Source organism: Hemiscyllium ocellatum, chromosome 26 (assembly GCF_020745735.1).
Source record: "Hemiscyllium ocellatum isolate sHemOce1 chromosome 26, sHemOce1.pat.X.cur, whole genome shotgun sequence".
NCBI lineage: Eukaryota > Metazoa > Chordata > Chondrichthyes > Orectolobiformes > Hemiscylliidae > Hemiscyllium > Hemiscyllium ocellatum.
The window spans coordinates 21,689,550-21,716,663 of record NC_083426.1 but is presented as its reverse complement, the minus strand read 5'-3'; the positions used below and the strand labels follow the sequence as shown (position 1 = coordinate 21,716,663).

The window sequence follows — 27,114 nt, the reverse complement described above, 5'->3', positions numbered from 1 at the left end:
AGGACTCTGTAGGAAGCCAGAGAAGTGATTGCTGGGCCTCTCGCTGAGATATTTTTATTATCGATAGTCACAGATGAGGTGCCGGAAAACTGGAGGTTGGCTAACGTGGTGCCACTGTTTAAGAAGGGCAGGAAAGACAAGCCAGGGAACTATAGACCGGTTAGCCTGATCTCAGTGGTGGGAATGTTGTTGGAGGGAATCCTGAGGGACAGGATGTATATGTATTTGGAAAGGCAAGGTACTGGCAGGTGGGACTAGATTGGGTTGGGATAGTTGGTCGGCGTGGATGGGTTGGACCGAAGGGTCTGTTTCCATGCTGTACTTCTCTATGACTCTATCTGAGTTAACAACAGCTCCCTCTATAGACGGTGGTTTCACCCAAAGGCAATCAGTAAAAACCTATTCAGATGCCCATGTGAATGTATCTGCTGACTGACTTGTATCAGTATAATACTTAAAGAATTACCTCTTCTGCATCGCTGAACTTATATTAAAAACAGTATAAGAAAATTCTCAAGTATTTCTTGAGAAATTAAAGCAGATTTGCACAAGATATTTCCTTGCTTGTTCTCTTCAATGCTTGCCATAAAAATGGAGTATTGGTGCACCATATTTAATGGGATGTTAATTTGATCAAATATGGCAAAATTTCAAAAATAGTATTATTGTGATTAATATCTTATTCTAAACGTCCTCATCAGTGAGGACCTAAATCAATTTTCAAGCCATTCTTGACTGGATTGCTGTTACAAATGAGTGCTGATTTTGTTTGGAGTGATTACTGTCTGGGAGGTTCATATAAAGCTGATTGTGTTTTCCATTTCTGTGTGAGGCACTTACACTTTCTGATTTCTTGCTGCATTGTTTCTGACAATGCGTATCCAAGTGTCTACAAGGAACATTGGAAGTTGTAAATTAAACCTTTTATTTCAATTAAGCAGAAATTGTATGGATCATTGGATAGATTATATTATATTTAAGTGTGTGCTGCAGTGCCTTTTTCCATCTTGCTGAAAATTTAGATGTGTGTTCACACCTGTGTTGTGTTAGAATCTGTTGTCATTTAGCTGCATTGAAATTTCAAGCTATTGAGCAAGGTAAAACTGAGATGTTGATTGCCCTTGTGACAAGCTAGCTTAATAGATAATGACATGTATAGTTCAGATCACAACTAACTTCATCTCCCAACATTCAAATATTGAGAACAAAAAGATCTACAGTATGAACAAAGACATCTCAAGAAGCCATGTGATTATACATTAGTCAAATGTTAAATATCTGCTGTGAGGTACCATTGTTCTATATAGCACATACATTGTGCTATATGTAATAACATTGTAAACCATTGCTTTCTATGTGGATTTGCAATTCTGTTTACAGAGCAAAGAAGAAATCTTACCGCTACTTGGATTCCTAGCTATGGTTTAAGATAAATTTGACTGCTGTAGTACATTTTAGCCAGAAAACACCCATATCAGATTTTGTTTTTGCTTCTTTATAATCCGTATCTTTTGCTGCTCATTTGTTTTTGTCTTTCTGCCTCAGGTGTCTGTCGTGTGTGACAAGTGCATTTCGCTGTCATTGGTGTAAATATCGGAACCTTTGCACTCATGATCCAAGCATTTGCTCTTTCCAGGAGGGTCGGGTCAATGCATCAGAGGTAATGAACTCTCATGTCATACTGTGAGAGACACCTTCACTGTCTTCTAACACATTGGCTTATTTAGAGACTATTGAATATAGTTACCCATTCAAAAATATTTTAAAGAATGTACATTAGTAGTATTATCAATGTTTGGAAGTTCATGCCAAGATGTTTTATGTTGGAAATTTTGAGACCTTTAGTCTGCACATTAAATCAAATATGTTTCTATGTGGTATGAAACCGGTGAATACACATGACTCAATGTCAATGTGCAAAGCAATTTGACAAAGACCTACTCAATCTGTAATCAATACTGGTCCAATCCAGAAGGTAGAATTTCTCAAAAGTAAAGATTGAAGATCTATTGATGATCTATAGGATTTTTTTTGACATGTTTTGATGTGAACCAATGATCCTCTACAAATATAAAAAATATTCTGGGTAATGTATCAGGTTTGTGGTTAGATCCAACTCCCACAGGAAGAGAGTAACACTGGGTTATGAGTCAGCTCTCATAAACTTAGCTACAGCATAATACAGAGCAGGAGTGACAGAGGTCTCAGAGGTCTCTTGCCTGACCCTTCTTTTGACTCCAGGCAAATACTGTGGGAACATCTAAAGCTGGGAAAATAACAAAGTGGATGCATGAGTATTTGCATATAATATTAGTCATTGTGTTAGTCATTGTGTTTTTCTTTCTGTTGCTAGTCTTGTGAGCTGTGGTTTCCATGATAAACTAGGACTTTGGGAATTATTCTATTCAGGAGAACCTTCTGTGTTTGTTGATTGGCCTGTTAAGCCCTTGATCATCTCAGGCTTTTTAGACAGTCAGGAAGCATTATTGAGCATGTGGGAGTTGTAAATATGGGGAAAGAGGTCTTGAATGTAAAGTAAGACAGTTGGCATGTATGCCAACAGCTAACCAGTTGGCTTTGTCAACATTTTTGAATTATGTTAATTTATGGAGATTTGTGCTAAAATTGGATTGTGTTTTGTCAAAAGTAATGTGATTGTCACCAGCCTTCGACTCTCACAAGTATTTGCTTTTGAGGAAATCTTATATGACAATCTCATCTCTAGCTAATATTTATCTGTCAAACCTTGAAGAATTGCCTAAATCAATATGGATTTGATCACAATTCCTTTCATTGTAAAAAGAAAAAGAACATATTGTGAATTGTAAGCATTTTATAGCTTTTGGAAGGATTGTTTTGAGTCATCGTAGTCTCAGTTTGGCCTTGGGGTTATTGGTGGCTTGGTTCCTCTGTACCTGTGACCCTTGCAACATCCATTGCTCCCTGGGTCTCTGGATTTCCTTTCATAGTCTCCCCAGCTATAGATAATGTTAACTGAATAGACTCTGCATCACTTCCTCTTCATTTCTCCATTTATAGCAAATGCAGGCAAGGAAATGCTAATAGGGAGTACTGTTATTAGGCATAAACATTGTATTTATGTTAACTTGGTAGAAAACTGAAGAAGGCTACTCTCCAGGTAGCATAATGCAAATAGCATACAATCCTTTTGCATTAGATGCACATTGATCTTGTGATAATTTTATTTGACCAACCAATGTAAACCAGGATTATTCCTTTACATAAGTATACAGTAAACCTACAGATCGTCTTAGTGGAAGATAGACAAATGAAAAACGTGATGTAGAAGTAGTCGAGGCAGTCCTTTAATAACTTCTGGTTTATGATCAACAGAGTTTAGCTTAGCCTAAATACATCTAGCATTTTGTGACTGGACTGTTGCCATCATCAAGCCACAACATATATGGAACATGAAAACATTTTAAGGAGTTGCTTCTGAAAGATCTAATCAGAAAAGAGTAATTGAAATAGGCCCCAATATCTACAGAGAGGCATAGGGAGAAGGGGAGGCCAAAATCTGACAAACCACCTAGCAAACATCAAGCAGATAAACTGACATTTGAGTTGAATGGCAAGAGCTTATTGTCATTTTCCTGACGCTTTTAACCTGGCAACTATCCATGAGCTGCTGCTGGTTGAGAAAACCAATAGCAGGAGACAGCCACTGGAGGACCTTGTTGACTGTAAATTTGGAAGGATAAAGTGGGGGAGGGTGGGAGAGATGGCGAGGTATCTGCTGCAATGGGGTGGAGAGTGAGTGTGATGCCATAACGGACTGGAAGGACGGCCATTAATTGTGTCAAGGCGAGAGAGAGAGAGACAATGATTTTCAGATGAAAGGTCAAAGGCTTCCTTTAAACTTTCTGCTGTTGATCATGATTGAGGCAAGTGTTTAATGTCAAGTCAAAAAGCATTTCCTAGTAGCTAGTTTACTACATTATCTATTCCAGTACTCTGTTTCGTGATTGGTTAATTCTCACAATTACTGTAACACATTGCTGTTCATTTCAGAATTCTAACAAAACCATAAGCTGCTCGATTTATGAGTTGCAACACTTGGTAACTAAGTGCTGAAAGTCCTCTCATCATTCTGAAGATACATCATATTTCACTGGGAACTTGCTAATCTCACTGTAATTAGTTACTGAATGCAGGACTGCACCTTTTGCACACAGAAGATTAATGTTACTTTATCAACAAACAGATGTTCCTCTCGGTTACATTAAAAGTGTAAAATTAATTATTTTTTTCTTGTGAACTACATACTGCCCAAACATAACTACATTTTTAAAAATTTCTTACCTTTGTCCTCCCACTATAAGTTGGATTCGCACAGTGCACTGTTAACAGCAAGAGCAGGGGGAACAGATTGTCATTATTTTTGCTTTGTTGACAGCAATAATGCTGTTTAACACTTTTTGTCAGCATAGGCCTTAGCCCAGTACAGTCAATGAGATTATTTCAGAAGCAAACTGAGTAAACGTGGCAGACAGCATTTATATACCCTTTTAACCAAGTCCCTTGGAACTATGTACTCTCAGATCCAGCTCTAGCATTGTAGTCAAAGCTGCTGACAAGGATGGTGCTGTTTAGTGGTGTACTGATCTCTACCTTGCAGAGGCTGATCACCAGCCCTCAAGCACACCCTCCTATCTCCTCCTGTCTGTGACTCTATCATTGAGCATCCAAGCCATTGTTTTCATGACTTATCACTAATGTCATCACATCTGGGAACCCCCTCAAAGCCCACAAACAGGACTGCCCCAGAAAATCCATTGTTTCAGCCTGCTCCTGCTCCTCAGAACTTATTTCTTTGTACCATTTCCTTCACCCGTCTGGTCTCTTCTCACTTACATTTGTGATTCTTCTGATGCTTTATGTCAGTTTCAATATTTCCAGTTTGTTGGCATCACCTGCTACCTCTGCCATGGGCATGCCATCCCTCTACACATCTATCTCCCGGCAGGATGGCTTTCAGGTTCTCAGCTTCTTCACTGGAAGAAGGTCTGAACCTTTCCTCTTCACCACGAACACATCCTCCCCAACCTCCAACCCCCAAATCTGGCCAAGCCTGTCCTCACTTTAAACAACTGCTCCTTTTAACTCCTCTCATATCCTCCAGATGGAACTGTCCCTGAACTAAATCTCTTCATCCCTCCCACAACTCTCCTGAACATTGATGACATCATTTGTGCTACACCAGTTTCTTGTCTAGAATTGGAAAAATGTACCAACATTGCTTCCAGTTTCCATCTTTCCTTCTCCTTCACCTGGTCCATCCCTGACTCCTCCCTTCCCTTCTCAATTACCAGGGATAGGCTGGCCACTGATATCCACTACAAACCTACTGACTCCCACAGTGACCTTGACTATACATCCTCCCTGTAAATATTCCATTCTTCCAGTTTGTCCTCCTTTGTTGCAATTGTTCTGATATTGCCATCTTCCATACAGGGACCTGAGACATGTCTAAGTTTTTCCTCAGCTGAGGATTCCCCACCACTGTCGTTGACAGGTCTCTCAGCCATGTCTGACTCATCTCTCTCATTTCTGCCATCCCCCCTTCTCTTCCCTCCCACAATCCCTCACTTTCTACCCCACCAACTTGTACAACCAAATGACCATAAACCACCATTTCTGCCACTTGCAGCAACATGCCCACCACCAGATGCATTCCCCTTCCTTGTCAGCATTGCATAGTGACCATTCCTTCTGAAACAGAACAACGTATCTATTGTCAACCAATCACACTTCCCATTAGCATTATTGAACATGCATTTATGTATTGGATTACTATCAGCAATCCCTATTGAACTTCAGTTGATGACAGCTTGACTGAGCTTTAAAAGCAGTGAAATCTGTGTAAACTGACTCTTGCATAAGAGGACACTCCCTAAAGACAGACACTTACAGACCTAGATAAATTGCTTGTTACAATATACAATAGACATTGACACCATAGGCAAAAGTCAGTTAGGAGCTACAGACAGCTTTCACTGTAGCAGCTAATAAAGTTGGAAAGCTGCTGGTTTGAAACATTCTCTGAGTTAGGATCAACAGCTTCCCTTTTCAGCTTGCTTCCTTTTTCTTGGACCCCATCCCTTTGCCACATTTTCTTGGAGCCCATCCCTTTCCTGAGGTCAGAATGTGCTGATCAGTGCAAGGGGGCAGTGGGACTTGTGAAGTAGCAGGACCTCTCTATCTAGCAACCAAACTGGCAGAGAAAACATTCTATTTTTGTGATTAAATGCCTTTGTGGCTCTATGCCAAGGTAAGAGTAGGTTTAGATGTGATCTTTTAAAAAGTACGCTCATCTAGCAGAAGATTTTTATTTTGCAAACTCCATTGCCATCTCATTCTGATCTGCATGCATCAAGCTCACCAATCTCCCAAATCAGAGAAAGTGCAGGAAAAGGAATTGATGAGGTTGTCATTGCTGTCCCAGCACTGCAGTTACACAACCCTTCAGTGGATGCAGGCAGCTCCTATCCTCCTGATTCTACCACAATCATCAACATTACCTTGGCCTCTGACAGTAAACCCACTTCTTTGAGGAACTTAGACTTTGAAGAGTGCAAGTGTATGACCACCCTATGTCTTTCTGTCAATAAGGGGATGGACTGGCCAGAGTTACCAGCTATCAGTCAATTGTGCTGTAACCTCACTGCTCAACCAGAAAGCTACCATTTCTCTCTGACACATAATGTGACCTGTTATGTTTTCTCTCCCAAATGTTCTCCACCTGCTCCAAAAAACTCTGCTTTAGAAATTCACTTCACTAACACAACCTATCATCACATTACCTGTTTATTGTTTGTCTTGTGACTCATGTAATTCTGATAAGTGGAACTGAGAAAGACAGTACATTTTGAAATTACACTGTGCTCAATGTGAGAAGGGTGTGTGATGAAACAAGAAATCAGACTGTGAAACTGTGAAGTGAACAGAGCTGGTGGTGTAAAGGAGAAAGAGTCTTAGCATTGTTGCAGTTGATTAGGTATTGATCATAATTTCAGCTGGTTCTACAAATTGTTGGTAAAATATTTAGTACAGGCAACCCTTTTGATAAATAACACCACCTGCAAAAAAAGGACAAGTATGTCAGTTCCTAAGGTGAATGTCATTTGCGGATTTCACTTTTTTTTAAAAGAATCTGAATTGCTTGTGGTATTGATATTTACAGAACAACAAGAAAAAGAAACACCTGACCTCATTTTTGTTGAATCTGTAACAGTTAACAGATGTGTACAGAACTGATTCTATCCTTGTTAATATGTTTCTTCTAGGCTAGACAACCAAGTCTGCACATAATTTGGCAATTCATCCTGTATGTTACTAACAATTATTTCAATCTATAGATTTATCAACTTCTACTCTTGCGTGAAATTTACTCTAATTTCAATTTCACTGTAACTGCATTTGCGTGAGTGGTTCAACCATCCACCTATTTTAAACTCTGACAGATGAAGTGAGGTAGGGGGTTGGCTGGATGTTTCAGAGCTTCTAAAACAAGTTAAACACTAGTGGAGATGAGTGGGTAAAACTGCCACTGAGTAGTTGTTGTTGCCTCTCATAGTCTTGTGTTCCACTGTAAAAGGGTTCTTTAATGATGTGGTGAGGATTTAAAAGTGTGATACTTCATTCAATTTGATATGATCTACCATTTGATCTGAAACAGAAAGTAGCTGCAAAATTAATCTTGATTGGGAAGTTGTGATGTACAAAGAAACAAGTCATTGAAAGTACAAGCAGAAATTATTACTGTTTTTTAATGTTTTAGACACTATGGAAGAACGTACCCATTTTTGATTGATATTTCTGTTGCAAAATTGCCATCTAAGGAAGTAGATTAATATTCTCATTTCATTCTTTCATAACAAAAGATAGCACAAATATATTGGTCCTTGCTAGTCGCTTACGTAGTCCAAAAAGATGTGTAGGTTAGGTGAGTTGGCCGTGCTAAATTGGCCATGTTATCCAGGGATATGTAGCCCAGGGATGGATCAGCCATGGAATCTGCAGAGCCACAGGAATGGAGGTGGTGGGGATGGTGGGGATGGTGGTGATGGTGGTGAGGGGGGTGGGAGGGCGGAGACGAAGGGGAAGAGTTGGTGTCGGTGTCTGGGTGGGATGCTGTTTGGAAGGTTAGTGTGGACTCAAAGGGCTGAATGGCCTGCTTCCAAACTCTATAAATTTTATTCTGTGATTCTATAATATTGGTGTAATTATTCAACAATACATTGACATGTTCTCTCTTTCCAGAAATTTAACTTTACAATTATTTTTTGTTTGTGATTTGCATTCACATTGTGAAATCTGTAAGGCATCTTGGGAGCTGGTATCATTTGTCCTTTCTGCAAGTTGCCCCTACTTTCAAAATAGCCATTGTATTCACTTTAAACATTTTCCCAACAATCTGTTGGTCCAAGTGAAAATTGCTTCAATACCTGATCGACTACAAGAGCGCAAAAAGTCCCCTCCCTATTATCAGCATACATTTCTGTTCACTTCATGGTTTTGAGGTCAAATTTTACATTTCATAACAAACTATTCTCACATGGAGCAAAGATGACACATTATGGCAAAGTATTATTCAATAATAAATATCTATTTGTCTACAAGAATTCAGATGTGTGCATTAGGAGGTAACTTAGATTTATAATACAGTGTCTTGTACATCCAGAATGCTTATTAAGAATGAGTCGTGTTAAAGTGCAATCACTTATTATATTGACAATCATGTCAGCTAATGTGCAAAGATCAAAAAGCATGAATGACAAGATAATCTGCTTTCTAACTGATGTAAAAAGATTGGCTACAACATTGGGAAAACTCATTACCTCATATAGTGCTATTAAATATTCTCATAGTCAATTGAACTAATAAGTGAAGCTTTGTTTGTCTCAGCTGAAAGATAGCATGTAGAATACATTCATTTTTTAGTACTAAAATGTTGACCTAGGTGATTTACTAGTGCTCATGATGGGCTTGAATCTGCAATCTCTGATAGACATACTGGGCCAAACCGATGAAAATGATTGGCATTTGTCCAAATAAGATTGTCATAGGATCCAGTCACCTTCATCCCCATGAGTACCTTGTCAAGAGCACTGAGCTACTTACCAGGCTAACTTTGATTTCTGTTTTGATCCTTTCTCATTTAGGATTGTCCACAGCTGGTGCCCTCAGATGAGATTCTTATCCCAGTTGGAGAGGTGAAACCAATCACACTAAAAGCACGGAACCTGCCACAGCCACAGTCTGGGCAACGGGGATATGAATGTATACTTAATGTACAAGGAGTAACTCAACGAGTGCCAGCGCTCCGATTCAACAGTTCGAGTGTTCAATGCCAAAACAGTTCGGTAAGTAGATAATTTGTCTCCGTCATCTTAATATATTCAGTTTGTAGTCACGCAGAAGTTAAGTATAAGTCAGACATTAGTCTAGACCTTGTTACAGCACACTGTGTTAAGCATTGATCATTGTGAAAGGATGGTCATGTTCCTTTACAATCCACTAGAGATTACTGAATTGGAATCTTTTAAAACTTGAAGCAACTTTGCTTGCTAGATTTAATTATAAGGTGATAATGTTGAATGAATGACAGCTTCTGGTTGTCTATTAAATGGAAAGTAATAACAAATCTGCTGTGTTGATTAAATGCTAATAGTGTAGTGCAGGTATACTCAAGTTCAGGAGCCATTTGCTAAACATAACGCATTACAGAAGGAAAAGCTGCAGTATTAGATTTAAGTAAAAAGCATCTATGTCATCATTTTATTGAGTGGATGATACTATTGGAAACTTTTCCTGTTGCGGAGAGGTGAATATTGGTTTGATTTGGATTAAAGCTCAAGAACGTTGCTCATTAGCTTTTCAGAAAGCTTTACATGTTTAATGTAATTATTTCAATTTGTGGCTGGTGACAAAATTGGCTGCTAACTGGCCAACTGGTTTTGCAGTTACAAAAGTATACTATGAAAGACGAATTAGGAAGTTCACAATTCCTTAATGTTTAAATCAGGATTTGTATAATGTCCATAAACTGAAAACAACCGATCAGCAAATAGTTGCATCATGTGCTATTTAAGCATTTATTCAGCAATTGCATCTGTCCTTATTTTAACAACTTCAGAAATATCACACGGTTTGCTCATCTTTGATTATTTTGTATAATCTCAGATGTGTGCAACTCATTACCTTCCTGAATCTTCTGTTTATTTTGCAGAAGCTAACCTTTTCTTACTTGCTGTTACTCAGTTGCTGCTGTTTGATTTAGTCCATTTTCAGTTTGATGCTAAAATCAAAGAGATAATTGGGAAATGTTTTCTATCTGGATCAGGAATATATCTACAATGGGCAACAGTTTGATCAAATGCAATTCATTGCCTTGATAAGATTGGCTTAATTCAGAACTGAATGCTGACAGTTGGAGAGTCCTGTGATTGACAGTGCCTGGCAATCAATCAAAACACAAATGTGTGATTGACAGTCTATTCAACCAAGTTTTAACATGTCAGTCATTGTTAAGAGTATTTTAAGTATCAGAGAAAGAGTTCAGCTTTTTATTTCTATGTGATATTAGACAGTGTCTCTTTTCTCATCATAGGTTTTGTTATTGCCAGACATTTTCTTCTCAGCAATGAGGTTTGTGGTTGCGATTGCTATTTCTTGTGTTTGTGCTCTTCCAATCATAGATGACATACTTCTGACCAATCGGTCACCAGTAACTCTGTTTATATCTTACTTTACGATATTAAAATCTAAGGGGAGAAAAAAAATGGATTAGGCTAAAATTCAGATTTCAAATCTTGGTCGGAGAATTGAATGAGGTGCTTGAGACCTAGGGGGAAGGCGATACAGCAGAGGATATAAGAGAAGAGTGGTTCAAAGTTGGGCTGAGGTGGTGAAGCTCTGCCAGCAGGATGAAGGGAGAGGGGAATGCAGAGAAAAACAGAATCGGAGGATCACAGGGAAGTAGAGAGAGGGAGACCAAAGTTAAATGCAAAGATATCCAGGGATTTGAAGATAACATTTTTATCCTTAAGTGTAATGCACTAAACAGACAGGGAGGCAATATGTATCAGAAAAGCAGGCATGAGTGAGGTGGCATCTCTATGGGATACTGTGGGTGCAATGCATTTTGGATGACGTGGGGTTTAATAAGGTGATCATAAGCTAGCAAGTATGACCTTGAACTCTAATCTGGAAATGTGGGTTAAAGGTTCTGCAGCTAAGAGGCTAAATGAAGAGCAAAGACAGTCAATATTGCAAAAGTAAAAGTGACTGACTTTCATGCTAAATAGAATATGAGTTCTTTTCCTTCTTGAACAGAATGCTAATTGTTTACATGGTTTGGTCAGTCTGATTGTGTGGCCAATGAAAAGAGACAGAATATTTAACAGTGCGGCAAATACTGTTAAATGGGCAGAAATCTATTTCTGCCCCCTAATTTTCTTGTCACATTTGTGTCCAAATTTCCTTCCCTGAAGACTGCCTAACAGTTTGAAAACACAGATGTTCTTGGGTTGAGGGACATGATGGAGGGATCGCTATTATCAAAAGTTGACTGTATTTTTATAAGATGTATTATAAAAACCATTATATGCAGCCAAGAACACATGTACACAGCACTTGGGTACCTTAAAATTGCCCTGAAGAAGGTGGTCACAAATGTACAGAGTAGAAGTGTGCATGTGTGTGTTTAAGGTAGCAGATTGAAAGTGGTAGTCTGAGAGAGCTTCATAGTCTGTTAAGTAGTCTTTGACCTGTGTGTACTACAAGTCGCTGGTGGCCTGGACTGACAAAGCAGTATCCTTTAAAAGTCCAGGGCTGCAAGGTCTAAAGCTTTACACTTGTACAAAGCAGGCTTTCAAAGAACAGAAGGCTACTTCATCAAGTATTACAATAGCAGAGAGGTGTGTAATTATATTGGAGCACTGACATGGCTGCTTCTGAAATAGAATCCTTATCTTGGATTTAACTAGATGTGCCCTATCAGTCTGTGTCGTTCAAAGGGTGGCAGGGACACTGAAGGCAATAATAAGAGAAACCAAAGTCTGTTATCAGCAACTGTCAGCTTTCAGGACTCTGCAGCTGAACTGAATTCCATATGAGTCACACATACTCAATACAAACTGAGTGTGGGCTGGTTTAGGATCATTTTCATAAGGCTACCACCTTGATTTTAAATAAGGTCCATGAGTTATTATGTGAGCATGTCATTCATGATTAAATTATTGGAGGACTTTCTCACAAATAAGAAAGAAGTGAATAACAGCACTCTTCTGCATTTCTGTTTTGCTGGTTGAAGGAGGCTTTTTTTTTAAAGATGAAGTCAGCAAGTTCCTCCAATAATTTCTTCAGTGTCTTGAGCCAAATGCGTTAGGAGGATTCCAGATTGGCTTGCGCAGAGTTAGTAAATATCTGGCACAGAGTCAGTAAAGTTGGAGGGTAGAATGGCTATTTGTGATTAGCATTTAGTGACAGAGTCACATTATTGTCTTATAATAATGTGTATTATATTAAGAATCACATTTCTAACTCCACAGTAATAATGTTGAAAATTGTCTACTTCCTGTGAAGAGGTTTGTGCTAGATTTCTGCTGAAACCCTGAAGTAGACATTATAACACAAAATAGAACATAGAACATTGATGTAACTGAAGGTGAAAACAAATAAACATCTGAAGTGATGACTATGAATTCCAAAAATGAGCTTTGAAGAATAATTAATCTCTGAGAGTCAAACACGAAACTTGTTACCATGATTGACCACTTACCTGCTGAACTGCCAAGCATGTATTACATATTATGAGCAACGAGAGAAATGACTCTACTTCCTTCTCCACCTTAATGGGACTAAAGGTTGGACCAGAGATTCTTTTACCATGACTGTAAAAGAAACTGACTCTGATCAAATGATGAGTATTTTTGGAGACAGGCAAGCCATTGCTTTTTAGTGTCACAAGATAGGGTTCAACTACTTTACCGTCAAATGAATCCCAGCCTGTAAATGGCCAGAAATCACTTCCAGAGAGCAGGCTAGTTTAAAGCCAAATTAGTATTAAAGCAGATATTGGATTTGTTTGAGACCATTATGTTGCTAGATAGATTTAATACTTTAACTGCAAGGCTGAGTATAAGTTCAGTTACAATGATTAGATTACTTACAGTGTGGAAACAGCCCCTTCGGCCCAACAAGTCCACACCGACCTGCTGAAGCTCAACCCACCCATACATTTACCCCTTCACCTAACACTACGGGCAATTTAACATAGCCAATTCACCTAACCTGCACATCTTTGGACTGTGGGAGGGAACCGGAGCACATGGAGGAAACCCACGCAGACACGGGGAGAATGTGCAAACTCCACACAGTCAGTCGCCTGAGGCGGGAATTGAACCCGGGTCTCTGGTGTTGTGAGGCAGCAGTGCTGACCTCTGCCACCGTGCTGCCCACTGGGAAGATTTTTTTTTCCTAACATGGCAATTGCTTTTCTTGCAGAAGAAAGAATTTGGCAGATTAATATGATTTACTAAATGAGAGAACAACCGGTCTTTGTAATATCAATGATCTCTGCTATCTTCTACAAAATCAAAAGTCAGTTCTGCTATAACGTGGTAGATCTGTTCTTGTGGAACCCTGTGTTATAAGAAGAATGTGTAATAGAAGTCCATTTAAATTAATGGGGTCAGAATCACGTTATAATGAATACATGCTTTAAAAGTTTGCAATTTAGAATCGGTGACTCCAGTTCAAAAATTGTTCACAAATTCACATTAACAAAATGCATATAATAACAGACCAAACTGTTTTAAAATGACAGCTAGAATGTTTGAAATACCACATTTGATTTTAAAATGTTATTAATCAAATATTAAACTTATGTGTATGTTTTTCTTAATTCTTATTTCAGTACCACTATGAAACAATGGACATCAGTGACCTGCCCATTGAGTTTTCAGTGGTGTGGAATGGTAACTTCATCATTGACAATCCAGCAGACATTAAAGGTATAAGTACAGCCAATATGAGCATAGGTTCCTTCTAACTATCTTTCTGGGATCAAAGAGGCACTTTAACCTCGAGCTCATAGATTTGTGAGCTACGGTGCCATCCGTGTCAATTTTACTCATTCTTCAAGGGAGGGGATCTAGATTTGGTGGGGAATTTGAACTTACCAGTCAGAAGCAATGGGGTTTGGTGATGGGTACTGGGCGGTGAAAACCTGGAGATCGAGCTTTCCCGGCACACGTTGGAGATTATGCACAAGTATGACATCCCAGGTTTCCAACAGGGAAATAAGTGATCTGTGAATTAAATTCAGACCCTCAACATTATACAATCACAACAAAACCCATCCTTCGTTAAAATTCATTCCATAGTCAAAAAGCAGTTTTTTAAGATTTTTCTAATATCGCTCACCATGTTGTGGCCTGAAGCAGGTTTATTTTGCGACAGAATGATTTGCGTTAAATGCTCTATTTAGCTGACAATTCAAAGGCTTTTGTTTGCCACAGCGCCTACAAAGTATTTACACAGTGAAATACAGGGTCAGAACATTCTGCGTTTTATGAGAGTATCTCTTATCTAATTGGAATCGTCATTGTTAATTATATGCATCTTGCTTTCTTCAAATTAAATTTCCTGCCCGTGCACCATGAACCACTGTATTATTGACCAGGCAGACCATTGACGCTTCTTAAAGATTCATAGAGTCTTAGAATGTACAGCATGGAAACAGAACCCCCCTGGCACCCCCCCCCCCACCAACAAACACACACACACACACACACACACACACACACACCTCGGTCCAACCCGTCTACGCTGACCAGATATCCCAAACCAATCTCGTCCCACCTGCCAGCACCTGGCCCATATTCCCCCAAACCCTTCCTATTCATATACCCATCCAAATGCCAGTTAAATGTTGCAATTGTACCAGCCTCCTCCACTTCCTATGGCAGCTCACTTTGACAACATAACTTCACTTTGGAATGTTTCAAAAACAACACTGTCTTGCCGCCAAAATATTCCTTACATTTTGGGGTTTTTTTTAAGTAAACGTTTTCTGCTGTTTTGGGTAGTACCTTTCTGCTTATATGGGATAATTAAATCTGATTCTAGCATTATGCTCCATGTTTGGTCTCCGTGCCATGACAATTTTCATGTTATGTCATCAGGTGTGAAACATGATAGTTCAGACTTCATACAGACTTTGTTGATGTAGAAAATGGCAACCTCTAAATGCAATTACTCTGGGGATCTTTGGTGTGACCAAATGTTAACACAAATTAGTACAGTATCACTCTTTTGTTGTCTTAAACAGTCTTCTGCATGTGAAACTATTATCCATTGATTAAATTGTGTTGACTTAGAACAATGTAAACTGATGCAGTATTTGAGTACAGAGGAATATAGATTATCCGAATATCGATTATCCAAATATTAATTATCCGAATTTCGGATTATCTGAAGAAGATCTCAAGATCCCGAAAGAAACATTACATCAAAGAGGCGTTTCAACACTATTTGCGTCTTTTTTTACAATGATTAAAAATGAACCCAGCTTACTGAAATGCTGCCGAGAACAGTCCTGGACATCAATGGGAGCCCAGCACCGTATCCAAATGACTGACCTCCCGCCCTCTGTTTCTCTTCTCACAAGTTGCCTGGAGTTCTACACAGGGGTGTACTCTAATGTCCCTTTCCCCAGATAATCTCTCCAACATTGTCCTGTACAGAGCAAAGGTGGAACCCGTCAAAAAGTTGCAGGTGTGCGTGTGAGAGAGAGAGATGCATGTGCTATTTTGAGACACCCCTGCCCCCAAAGGCAGCAGCAGTCTTACTGTTGTTGTCCAGTCTGGTGTTTGGGTGGGGGGAGGGAGAGGGGTGCAGCAGCGGACAGTGAAGGGGTCTCACAGGGAGTGCGAGGTTGGGGGCAGGTAGGGCTCACGCAAGTGTGATGCTGCCTCACCTACTGAACAGGGAGAAGACTTAGCATGTGCTCGCTGTGTCAATCCCATTGAACTAATGGGGGAGTGGTGCGAGAGGCTTCAGCAATGCTGCAGGTCCCTTACACATAAGTGTGTGTCTGCTCAGAAACAAACCCTGAGACAGAGAGAGGGAGCAAGGCAAGCAGAGCGAAGAAAGAGGAAACTTCAGAAAACTCGTGGCCCCAAAGGAGAGACACTGAATCAATTAACCGAATAACCAAATATCCGAATGAAATAGTGTCTGCCCATCTTATTTGAATAATCGAGGTTCCTCAGTATATAATGTCTTTGAATACAAAATTAGAAAGGAGCTATGTGACTTTTTGCTTGAGAAAATCTACCCTCTATTTGATGTTTACACTTGTTCCTATCGTGAGGTGTGAGTAATAAAATTCTAGTTGGAAAGAAGGCCAAGTGTGTGTAACTTGTAAAATGTACTGCTGGTAAGCATGTTTCAAATAAAATAGGATTGGTTAAAAAAGTTTAGAAATTAGTGTTAGTACCATCATTGCAGATGTTTTACATTTCACTGAGTTATTAGGGTTCAATCTGTGTTGAAAGATACTTACTGTTCTTCAATGACTTTGTATAATGTTCACCTCTCACTTCAGCATTTCATTAAACTGCTTTCTCTCTGAATTCTGTAACATTTTGTGTCTGAAAGATCTGCTTAATCTTGCTGTATAAGAGCAGAGTATCCACATGTAAAAAACAATATTTTCCTTCACAATGACCAAATTAACTTTAAAATGTCACAAAATTAATTAGTATGGTTTTGTTATGTTAATACAATTATTGAATAATTTCTGTATGTTCATACCTTCAACAGAGATAGTATTTCTTCCTCTTTTAGACAAAATAATGCAATGCCAAAATGATTTATAAACAAATCTCCTAATGGAAGACTATCCGTATGCATATGGATATTGTAAAGATGTTCCTTTTGAATGCTTTGACACAGTCCCCTTATGTTTCTTCCAATGACAATTTTCATTGTATTAGTTGTATAACAACAATATCTGTAAATAAATATTAAGAGAAAGCATTCAAATATCCAATTAGCTAATGAGAACTGGGAAAATTCTATTTAATTATTCAAATGATATACATCATGATTTTCTGCTTTTGTGGAAAACATTGTCCCTGCTGAAGGTGAAATTTGATCTGTTGGCCATGAAGGTGAAAAACTGAATGCCCTAATTTTCAAAATGACTACCCATGTGCTGCTGTTTGTGGATTAATTACCTGATAAAGGCGCAGTGCTCCAAAAGCTAGTGCCCTTAATTAAACCTATTGGACTATAACCTGGTGTTATCTGATTTTTAACTTTGTACACCTCAGTTCAACATCGGCATCTCCAAATCATAATTAGTTCCTGCTATGTTATTTGATGATGTTGAAAGGAGTTTATAAGTCTGCTATATCGCAATGGTAAACATGAGCCAACGGCTGTCCTATTATTTTGTTGCCCAAAAGGAGTACTCGCACCTTTCACCAAGTGTTCTTCTGTTGTGTGACAGACAAAAGATGGACTTGACTCAGACTTTTATGAAACAAATGTTTTTTTATTTAACCCTTTAGGTACTAATACTCAATATAAAGCATACATACATTGTAACATTTACTTCCTACTTCATTTAACTTAACTTCAACTTTAACTCACCATTTAACTTTGCTTTACTTTAATTTTGACTTAATTCACATTTAATATCCATGCTAACTTTACAAGTTTGACTTGATTTAAATGCTGTTCCGATTCAGAGTGAAGTGGCCAACTTTGCTCTTGGTGTTGGTCTTACCTCATGGGTCTTTGTCTTCTCTGAAGATGACTTCAAGGCATGTGCTTCTCAAATGTCGGTCTCAAAGGCTTATTCCTGCAAAATCCTTTGTTCCACTAAAATGGACTATGTTTCCAGAAAAGTTTCTGGCACTCAGCCAATTGAATTGACCAAACATTGATCACAATGTTTGATCTAGGCAAATGGAGTTTACTGGTAAACCACTCTCCGATGTCTATACAGTTACATTCCATACTCCATATGAGGCAATAGTGGGGGTCCCAGTATGTCTAGCAGGCCACCATGACACGTCCCTCATTTGGTCAACATAGGAATCTTGCAAGTCACAGTTTCCAGGACAGGTTACAACATGTCCTGGCTCCAATTTTCATCTAGATCAGAGTTTAAATTAGTTTGACCAAAGTTCTCAGCATGCTTGATTATAACTGTTAACCAGTCTCGTAGCTATTTCTCCTGCTGGTCACTGATCACAATTTCCTCTAATTTTAGGCACACATTTGCTTCCCAAAGTCTAAAAAATGTAAGTTTGACCATGCTCTGTACAAGTCTATGTGGATGGTGAAGCCAGTTCTAACTTGACCATTCAAGCATTGTCTCACTTTCCTGCAAAATTACCAACCACTCTGATCCTCTGAAAGGATGAAAATAACCCAATGCACTTTCTCTTTTTTGCCTGCTACTAAACACCTCCTTTAACCTCTTTTCCTTGAATGCATCTGCCTCTCCTTGAATGAAAAATGTGAGGAATTTATAGGTACTTAATTTAGCTGTCACCACGCTTTATGACTGTTCCTTTTGATTGCCTTCCATAGACAAGGGCGAGTTTCTCCTTGTATCATGATGAAACATGTCTCTTCCTCTGTACTATCATAATAAGTGGATGTAGGCTTGCCCGCTGAGCTGGAAAGTTTGTTTTCAGACATTTTGTCACCATACTAGATAACATCATCAGTGAGTCTCCAGATGAAGCGCTTTCAGTTTGTGTGTTTAGGTTTTCTTGGGCTGGTGATGTCATTTCCTGTTCTTTTAATCAGGGGGTGTAAGTGGGATCTTTGTTAATAGAGTTCCGGTTACAATGCCATGCTTCTTGGAATTCTCGTGCATGTTTCTGTTTTGATTTGTTCTAGGGTGGATATGTTGTCTCAGTTGAAGTGGTGTCCTTCCTCATCTGTATGTAAGGATACTAATGAGAGTGGGTCATGTCTTTTTGTGGCTAGTTGATGTTCATGTATCCTGTTGGCTAGTTTTCTGTCCAATGTAGTGTCCGTTACAGTTCTTGCAAGATATTTTGTAAATGACATTAGTTTTGCTTGTTGTCTGCGTAGGATCTTTCAAGTTCATCATCTGCTGTTTTAGTGTGTTGCTGGGTTTGTGGGCTACCATGATGCCAAGAGATCTGAGTAGTCTGGCAGTCATTTCTGAGATGCCTTTGATATAGGGGAGAGTGGCTAGGGTTTCTGGATGTGTTTTGTCTCCTTGTTGGGATTTGTTGCTGAGATATCGGCGGACTGTGTTCACTGGGTACCAGTCATTCTTCTCAAAGGGCTCATTATGCGATACCTCCTGCTTTCTGATTTTTGTGGTAACATTCCAGTAGTCTAGCTCCTGTACTCTGAAATTGCCTTCACTGTGCTCTTTTCCAAAGCCCACAGCACATTGCCTTTATCTCTTAGAATCATAGAGATGTACAGCACAGAAAAAAACCCTCCAGCCAAACTCGTCCGTGCTGACCAGGTATCCTAAATTAATCTAGTCCCATTTGCCTGCACTTAGCCCACATCCCTCTAAACCCTTCCTATTCATATACCCATCCAGATGCCTTTTAATTGTTGCAATTGTACCAGCCTCCACCACTTTCTCTGGCAGCTCATTCTGTATGCACCCTTTGCATGAAAAAGTTGTCCCTGAGGTCATTTTTAAATCTTCCCCTTGCTCCTCCTCAAAATCTGTATTGGATTTTTGGTCACGTTTTCTTTACGTTCTTTGGACCAGTATTTCATGTTCCTTCAAGATGCCTGTGTGAAGCATCCAGATATTTCTAAGTATTAAAGCCAATGCATAAATGCAAATCATGGCTACCAAAGACTCAAGGCCTGTGCTGCCTTGAAGTTTATTAAGTCGCAGATTCCCATTACAGTATTTGTTTATTGAGGAGACATAAAAAGTAAATATACTTATTTAACAGATTGAATAAAAGCTTTTCTTAATTAATGAGAAAATGTGAAGGCTTAAAATGGATCTTAAAAATTATTAGTGCTTGTAAAGCTTCAGATGTAAAGCAGCAGATGGCATCTGTAGCAAGAGTAATGATCTTCGCAGTATTTTTGTAAAGCTTCTCCAATATCATAACATCTTTCTCAGCATGAAAGCAGCATACTCCATCTCCTCCCACCCCCCACCTCAGTTGAACAGTGTCACTACATCAGGAATTGACTGTTGATCCTTCATGTCACCTATCTAGCTTCTACATTAAAATCAAGTGAGCTCTTGTCCACATTTATTTATTGCATTCAAGGCACAATAATGTGTGAAATGCCTGGGACCCAGTGTAAATATGGGCACCTGGTAGCACTTGTTACAGTGCAGAAAGATTTCATGAAATGTTGGGGGTTGCAATGAATTGTAGATGTGGAAGTGTGAGGAAGGACATTGAATGTTTTGAGTGACCAGAGTCCCTTTGAAATCTTAATGCCACTCAGTCGAGAACGAGACCTAGACATATCACACACCAGGCTAAGAATGAGTTTATCTTCAACCGTGCTCATCAATTCACTGGTCACAATATCAAATTGCTGTGTCCTATTTACTCTAACCTGAAATCTTTATTTATAATGTTCTGATCAGTGCATTATAACTTATGATTGTTGAACAATGAGGTTTAAATTCACTTTTAACACTGTATATCACTTTCCTTTTTTGAATTTCTTCTGATTCCAGTTCACCTGTACAAGTGTGATGCACTGAGAGAGAGCTGTGGTCTTTGCCTGAAAGCAAACCAGAAGTTTGAGTGTGGCTGGTGTCGTGGTGAAGGGCGATGTACACTGAGGCAACATTGCCCCATTGCTGCTTCTCAATGGTTGGACCTGTCCAGCAAAAACATGAAGTGCACCAATCCTCGTATTACAAAAGTAAGAAAAATGTGATTATTTTCTAAAACTCCATGATGCTTTGTGACATCTGATGAATAATATTTGTTTTCTGCTGCTCCATGCATGTCTGATAAATGACATGCTCAAAGAACTTCCCCCTCAGTATCCGTGTATCCGTTCTTCCCCTCAATATCCATGTATCCGTTCTTCACAAACTTTCATATGAAGCATGGGATATAATGCTCATTTTTTCCTAATTGCTTTCTTATTGAGTGTCATATAACTACTATGATTTAAATAAGACTTGAATAAACTGGAAATCCTAGTGTCACAATGAGTTTGTTGACTGTTGCCAGTTGGCTTGTAACCTGATAATGCAGAGGTTCAGCAAAAACATTATCTAACAGTATTAGCCATTTGGTTTTCATGAACACTAACCTTGTCAGATAAACCAATTGTGAACTCTTGCATTTGTTGGTCCCATATATTCTGCTCCAGTGCACAAACTCTAATTAAACTCTGTTCAAAGTGGAGAATCTAATTAGTCCAAATTGATCGGCTCATTATATAAATGTAGCATTAAGAACCTTACACAAGGTGACTGAGTTATCATGTGCAGGCTAGCCTTTTTAACCAACCCGTCACAAAAACACTTTTCCTGAGTACAAATATAGCTTGCTTATTTGTTGACCCAACATGTTAATATTAATAAGCTATATTATAGCTTCAGTTTTACAGCATGTATATGTGCCTTAGTAATGTGACCTCGCTTATATTTGTAAGCTGGCTGTGTTTATCAGTTCCTAATGCCAATTTCTCAGAAATTAAACCTCTAAAATGAGTATAAGCGACGTGCCTGACAAGATAATGAGCCAAAGTCCTTTCTGTTAGCCCTTGTAAAAGTAAAATTTCAAGGATTTTGCAGCAATTATCTGGTGTTGTTCAATTTAGGAGATGTACCAATCACCAGTCTTTCCAGACTTTCATAACATTTTGAAAGTATTGGTGTCCTACACAATCTGTATCCTTAATATTGAAGTCAGTTTGGAGAATCCTTTAACATATGTTGGGGAAAACCAGAACTAGGGGTCTAAGAATAAGGGATAAAGCATTCAGTACTGAGATGAGGAAGAATGTCTTCACTCAAAGTTGTAAACCTATGGGATTCTCTACCACAGAAGTTATTGGAGTCAGTTTATTAGATATATTCAAGAGGGAGCTGGACATGGCCCTGATGGCGAAAGGAATCAAGGGTATGGAGAGAAAGAACCATGATCATGTTGAATGGTGGTGCAGGTTCGAAGGGCTGAATGGCCTACTGCTGCAGAAATTTTCTATGTTTCTACAAATAACATTACCTTTCTTTAAACAACAATGACACTCTGAAGATTAGTTTTGTAACTGCCTGCCATCAAAGACAGTTAGTAAATGTGTATAAAATAATTCTGCATGCACCTTTGCTATTGAGCTCACTGCCATTTGCTTTCATGTGTGTATGTGTTGTTTTACCATAAATTCCATTCTATCAGTTATATGACCAATAAATTCTGAAGAGCAAGTCTCACTTGCAAACAGATTATGAGCAACTATTTGATGCCAATTATCAAGCAAGATTTTATTTGTCTTGGCAACAAAACCAAACCATCATTGGGAACCATTGTTGAAACGATGTTGCTCATATATAAAGAAGCTTCAGCGTATATCTTGCCGCAGTGCCATGTGGCCAGGTATAATGGAATAACTCTTAATTTGTTTGCTATCCTTTATCCATGTCACACATTGTTTACTCTGTATCCCAAAGAAACATAAAGCAGATCCACAAAGGGTAAGATAAATACAGAGTGCATGATGGAGCGTGCACAGATTTCTGTCTCATTGTCATGTCACAAAGAATACTTTTTATATAATCCAGCAGCCAATACAGATGTCAGAGGTAGATAAAATGAGCAGATAAAGTAAAGGTAAGATGGCATTTCATAATGCAATGAAGCAGCTCAACAATATGATTTGTTTGTTTAACCTTGTCATGTGTAATTTCCTTAACTCTCAACTTTAAATTTAGTTTGAATAATGTCTTTTCATTGTAATAATCTTACAGTCACAGAAACAGACCTTTTGGCCCAACCCGCCCATGGTGACCAGGTTTCCTGAACTCGTCCCATTTGCCAGCATTTGTCCCATATCCCTCTATACCTTTCCTATCCTTGTAGCCATCAATGTCTTTTAAATGTTGTAATTGTACCCATCTCCACCATTTCCTTTGGCAACTTGTTCCATGACCACATCACCCTCCGTGTTGGGGAATGTTGCCCTTCAGGTCCCTTTTAATCTTTCCGATCCTACCTTAAAACTGTGCCCTCTAGTTTTGGACTCCCCTACTCTGGAACAAGACCTTGGCGATTCACCTTATCTATGCCCCTCATGGTTTTATAAATTTCTATAAGGTCACCCCTCATCCTCTTCTGTTTCAAGGGAAAAAAAAGTCCCAACCAATCCAGCCTCTCCTTACAACTCAAACTTTCCAGTTTTGGTAACATCCTTGGAAATCTTTTTTGCACTCTTTTCAGTTTAATAACACCTTTGCTAAAGCAGGGCGACCAGAATTGTATGCAGTACTCCAAAAGTGGCTTACCAGTCTCTCGTACAGCTCTAACATGACATACCTACTCCTGCACTCAGTGCTCTGATCGATGAAGATAAGCATGTCAAACGCCTCTGACACCGCCTGTATAAATGGTTTGATTTGATCTGACTAATTGTTGTCACTGGAAAGTTTTGTGTTGCAAGCAGTACTGGCAGATCATAACTATTAAGGACGTACAGATCATAGGATGCTTAGACAGTGTGAGGCATACAAGGTTACGGCTGCACAGGAAGTGCACAAAAGCAAGATCAACATTATTTGAAGTTAGAGTCAGCAGTCTAATAACAGCAGGGAAGAAGTTGTTCTTGAACCTGTTGGTGCATATGTTCAAGCTTCTGTATCTTCTGCCTAATGGAAGAGGTTGGAAGAGAGTATTATCAGGGAAGGGATCTTTGATGATGTTGGCAGAATTTCTGCAGCAATGAGAAGTGTTAACAGAGTCCATGAATCGGAGATTGATGTCTGTGATAGTCTGGGCTGTGCACACAGCTTTTTGTAGTTTCTTATAGTCCTGGACAGATGAATCGCTAAACCAGGCCATTACGCACCCAGACAGTATGTTTCTATTAGGCATCTGTAAAAGTTGGTGAAGGTCCTTATGGATATGCCAAATTTCCCAAGCTACCCGAGGAAGAAGAAGCATTGCTGGTAATTTTTGACCATCGCATCTATATGGGAGGTCCAAGACAGATTGTTGCTCTGCAAAATGTTACGCTCTCAACCCTCTCCACTTCAGCTCCATTGATGAGGATAGAGGCATGACCTCCTTCTTTCTTCCTGAAGTCAATGAGTGATGCCACTTTCAAAGAACTGCACCCGAGGTTGCTGTTCAACAACACTCCCCAGGCGCCTGACCATTAACACTTTAAGATTAGATTAGATTGGATTAGATTACTTACAGTGTGGAAACAGGCCCTTCGGCCCAACAAGTCCACACCAGCCCGCAACCCACCCATACCCGTACATTTACCCATTTACCTAACACTACGGGCAATTTAGCATGGCCAATTCACCTGAACTGCACCTCTTTGGACTGTGGGAGGAAACCGGAGCACCCGGCGGAAACCCACGCAGACACGGGGAGAAGGTGCAAACTCTACACAGTCAGTCGCCTGAGTCGGGAATTGAACCCGGGTCTCTGGCGCTGTGAGTCCTGCATTTATCTGAATTAAACTCCATCTGCCATTCCTTTACCCATTGCCCAGCTGATCAAGATCTCATTGTGCTCTTAGATAACTTTCTTTACTTTCCACTATACCACCAATGTTAGTGTCATCCGCACATTTACTAATCATGCCTCCGGTATTCTCATCCTGTTATTAAAAATAACTTTCCTGCTAATTACACAACCCAGTGATAGATGACACATGTATTTGACTAAAGCTTCTCACTTCCCAAAATGTTGCTCAACTATTAAAATACCTGAATTTTCCCCTAGATTTTAAGATTAGAATATGTTCCTACACCAATTTGTGCCTCACCAATTATCATTATTTCATTCATTGGAAAGATTCAAATCTGTTCTGGCAATTGACAATAACAGTTCATCTGTGCTTGTGTGGTAAACACAGAACAGGGAAGAAAGTGTCTGGTTGCATTCTGGTTGTTAGATCTGAGAACATAATCACAAATATTCAAATTTGTGATTATGTCTCACAGTCAGCATACAAGACATGCTCATATAATCTCTGTATCAGAGTATTTGAGTTAAGGCTGTAAAGATCTCTTAGACCATCTTACTCTGGGATCACTTGACATGATACAAGAAGCTTACTACTCTATATAACTTACTAGCTCAATGCTAACACAGATGCACTCAGTCTGAGGAAAGTTATGATTGTATATAATTGTCAGCTCTTACAAATGTCTCTTGGATACATCACCATGCTGTCCACACCCAATTTCTTGTATTAAAGGAGCTAATATAAACATTCCTGTATCAGGTAAAATACCCAGTTGTAGGCAAATTGCATCATTTATAACACTCAAATGCATGTTTTATTGATGAAAATTAAATAGTATGGAATATGATATACATTTACAATCTTATCATATTGTGCGCTCTGCCAAAAGGCAGGTCCCTGGCTCATTGTCGCCCTGAGCATTAATATGATCATTTTTGTCAGTGATTATTTGCTATCACCTATCACTCTCTGGGATAGGGTGGGAAAGTAGGTCATTAGTCTACCTCAGCTGGAATTGAAGCATTGTCAGCATTATTCTGAACTACACACAACCTAACTAAGCAGTTGAGCTAACTAGCACTTCCCTATTTACAATATACTAATACACAAATGAAACATATTACATGGACTAAGACTGTTGTCTTGAATATGTTTGGTCTTTCCACCACAGAATTAATCAAGGCAGAGACAGGAAGGTGATAGGGGACTCATTTGCCATGTCTCCTGTCTGCTAAAATTTTACCCAGACACCAAACTGACCATAGAAGAGGACATTAAATCCTGGCCCATGTTTCCATAGGAATTTTGCTCACTCTTTCAGAGCCAATTAAGAAGCATCACGTTGGCTGATTTGTTTTTACCTTGATTATCTGGTAATCAATGACTGCAGATGCTGGAAATCAGATTCTAGATTAGAGTGGTGCTGGAAAAGCACAGCAGTTTAGTCATCTATTCCTGATGAAGGGCTTTTGCCTGAAACGTCGATTTTCCTGCTCCTTGGATGCTGCCTGAATTGCTGTGCTTTTCCAGCACCACTCTAATCTAGAATCTACCAGATAAATAAGCTAATTTCAAAAATTGTACTCATGGCACTGAGAGTTCAGCAAAAGGATTTATTTGCTGCTCACAAAATAAAAGCTAAACATCTTAGAAACCCTTGTTGTGGTTATCTAACAACTGTAATGATGGACCAAATATAACTTTGGAGTTAGACAGGTGAGACATGGTGTTGAGTGAAAACACAGGATTAATTTCGTGCATCTTCATGTCAGCGGTAAAGCTGTGGTTAGCACTGTTGACAATATTTATAAAAAATATTGTTCCTTTTCTTGTTGGCTGTAGTAGGAACTTGCTGTTCTGGATGTAACATGGACACATCAATAAGGTGAGTGTGGGATGTGGGACAATTGTGGTGAAGTCACACTCCCCTTGACATCCTTCAAGGTCTGCCTTTCACCTTGATCACTGTAAGAGCTTATAATCTTATCTCTAATTTATTTATAAATCTAGCTTTTCATTTCCCCACTAGTCCTGCAATGAAGACAAGCAAGTGAACAGAGTTGGAGGTGAAAGGAGCAAGGGTGGTTGGAGGGAATGTGGAGGAGATGTTATGGTGTATACATGCAAGCAGAGCTGGGAATACAGAAATGTTGTAATACTCCTATTTATTTAAAGGCTGTAGTCTTGTGACATTTTTGTGTCTATTGAGAACAGCCCTAAGTAAATCAGTGTTAAAACTTGGATAAGTGCACAAGACAAACAGCTCAAGTTTTTTTGCATCAACAAGTTCCAGTGGGACCATCAGTGTGGACTCCCTCAGCCCAAAAAAGGCACAGTGAAAGTTCCAAATATGAAAAGTATCTTGTCCCAAGA

General features: G+C 39.1%; 1 protein-coding gene across 2 annotated transcripts in view; it reads left to right on the top strand.

Annotated features, from left to right (window-relative positions):
• plxna2 (plexin A2) overlaps positions 1-27,114 on the top strand; it is a 463,799-nt gene that overhangs the window by 316,214 nt on the left and 120,471 nt on the right. For both annotated transcript variants that reach the window (XM_060845449.1, XM_060845451.1), the window contains exons 9-12: positions 1,546-1,660; positions 9,186-9,386; positions 13,943-14,039; positions 20,762-20,952. In XM_060845449.1, coding sequence (XP_060701432.1) covers positions 1,546-1,660; positions 9,186-9,386; positions 13,943-14,039; positions 20,762-20,952 — 604 coding nt within the window. The remainder of the gene's footprint in view (positions 1-1,545; positions 1,661-9,185; positions 9,387-13,942; positions 14,040-20,761; positions 20,953-27,114) is intronic.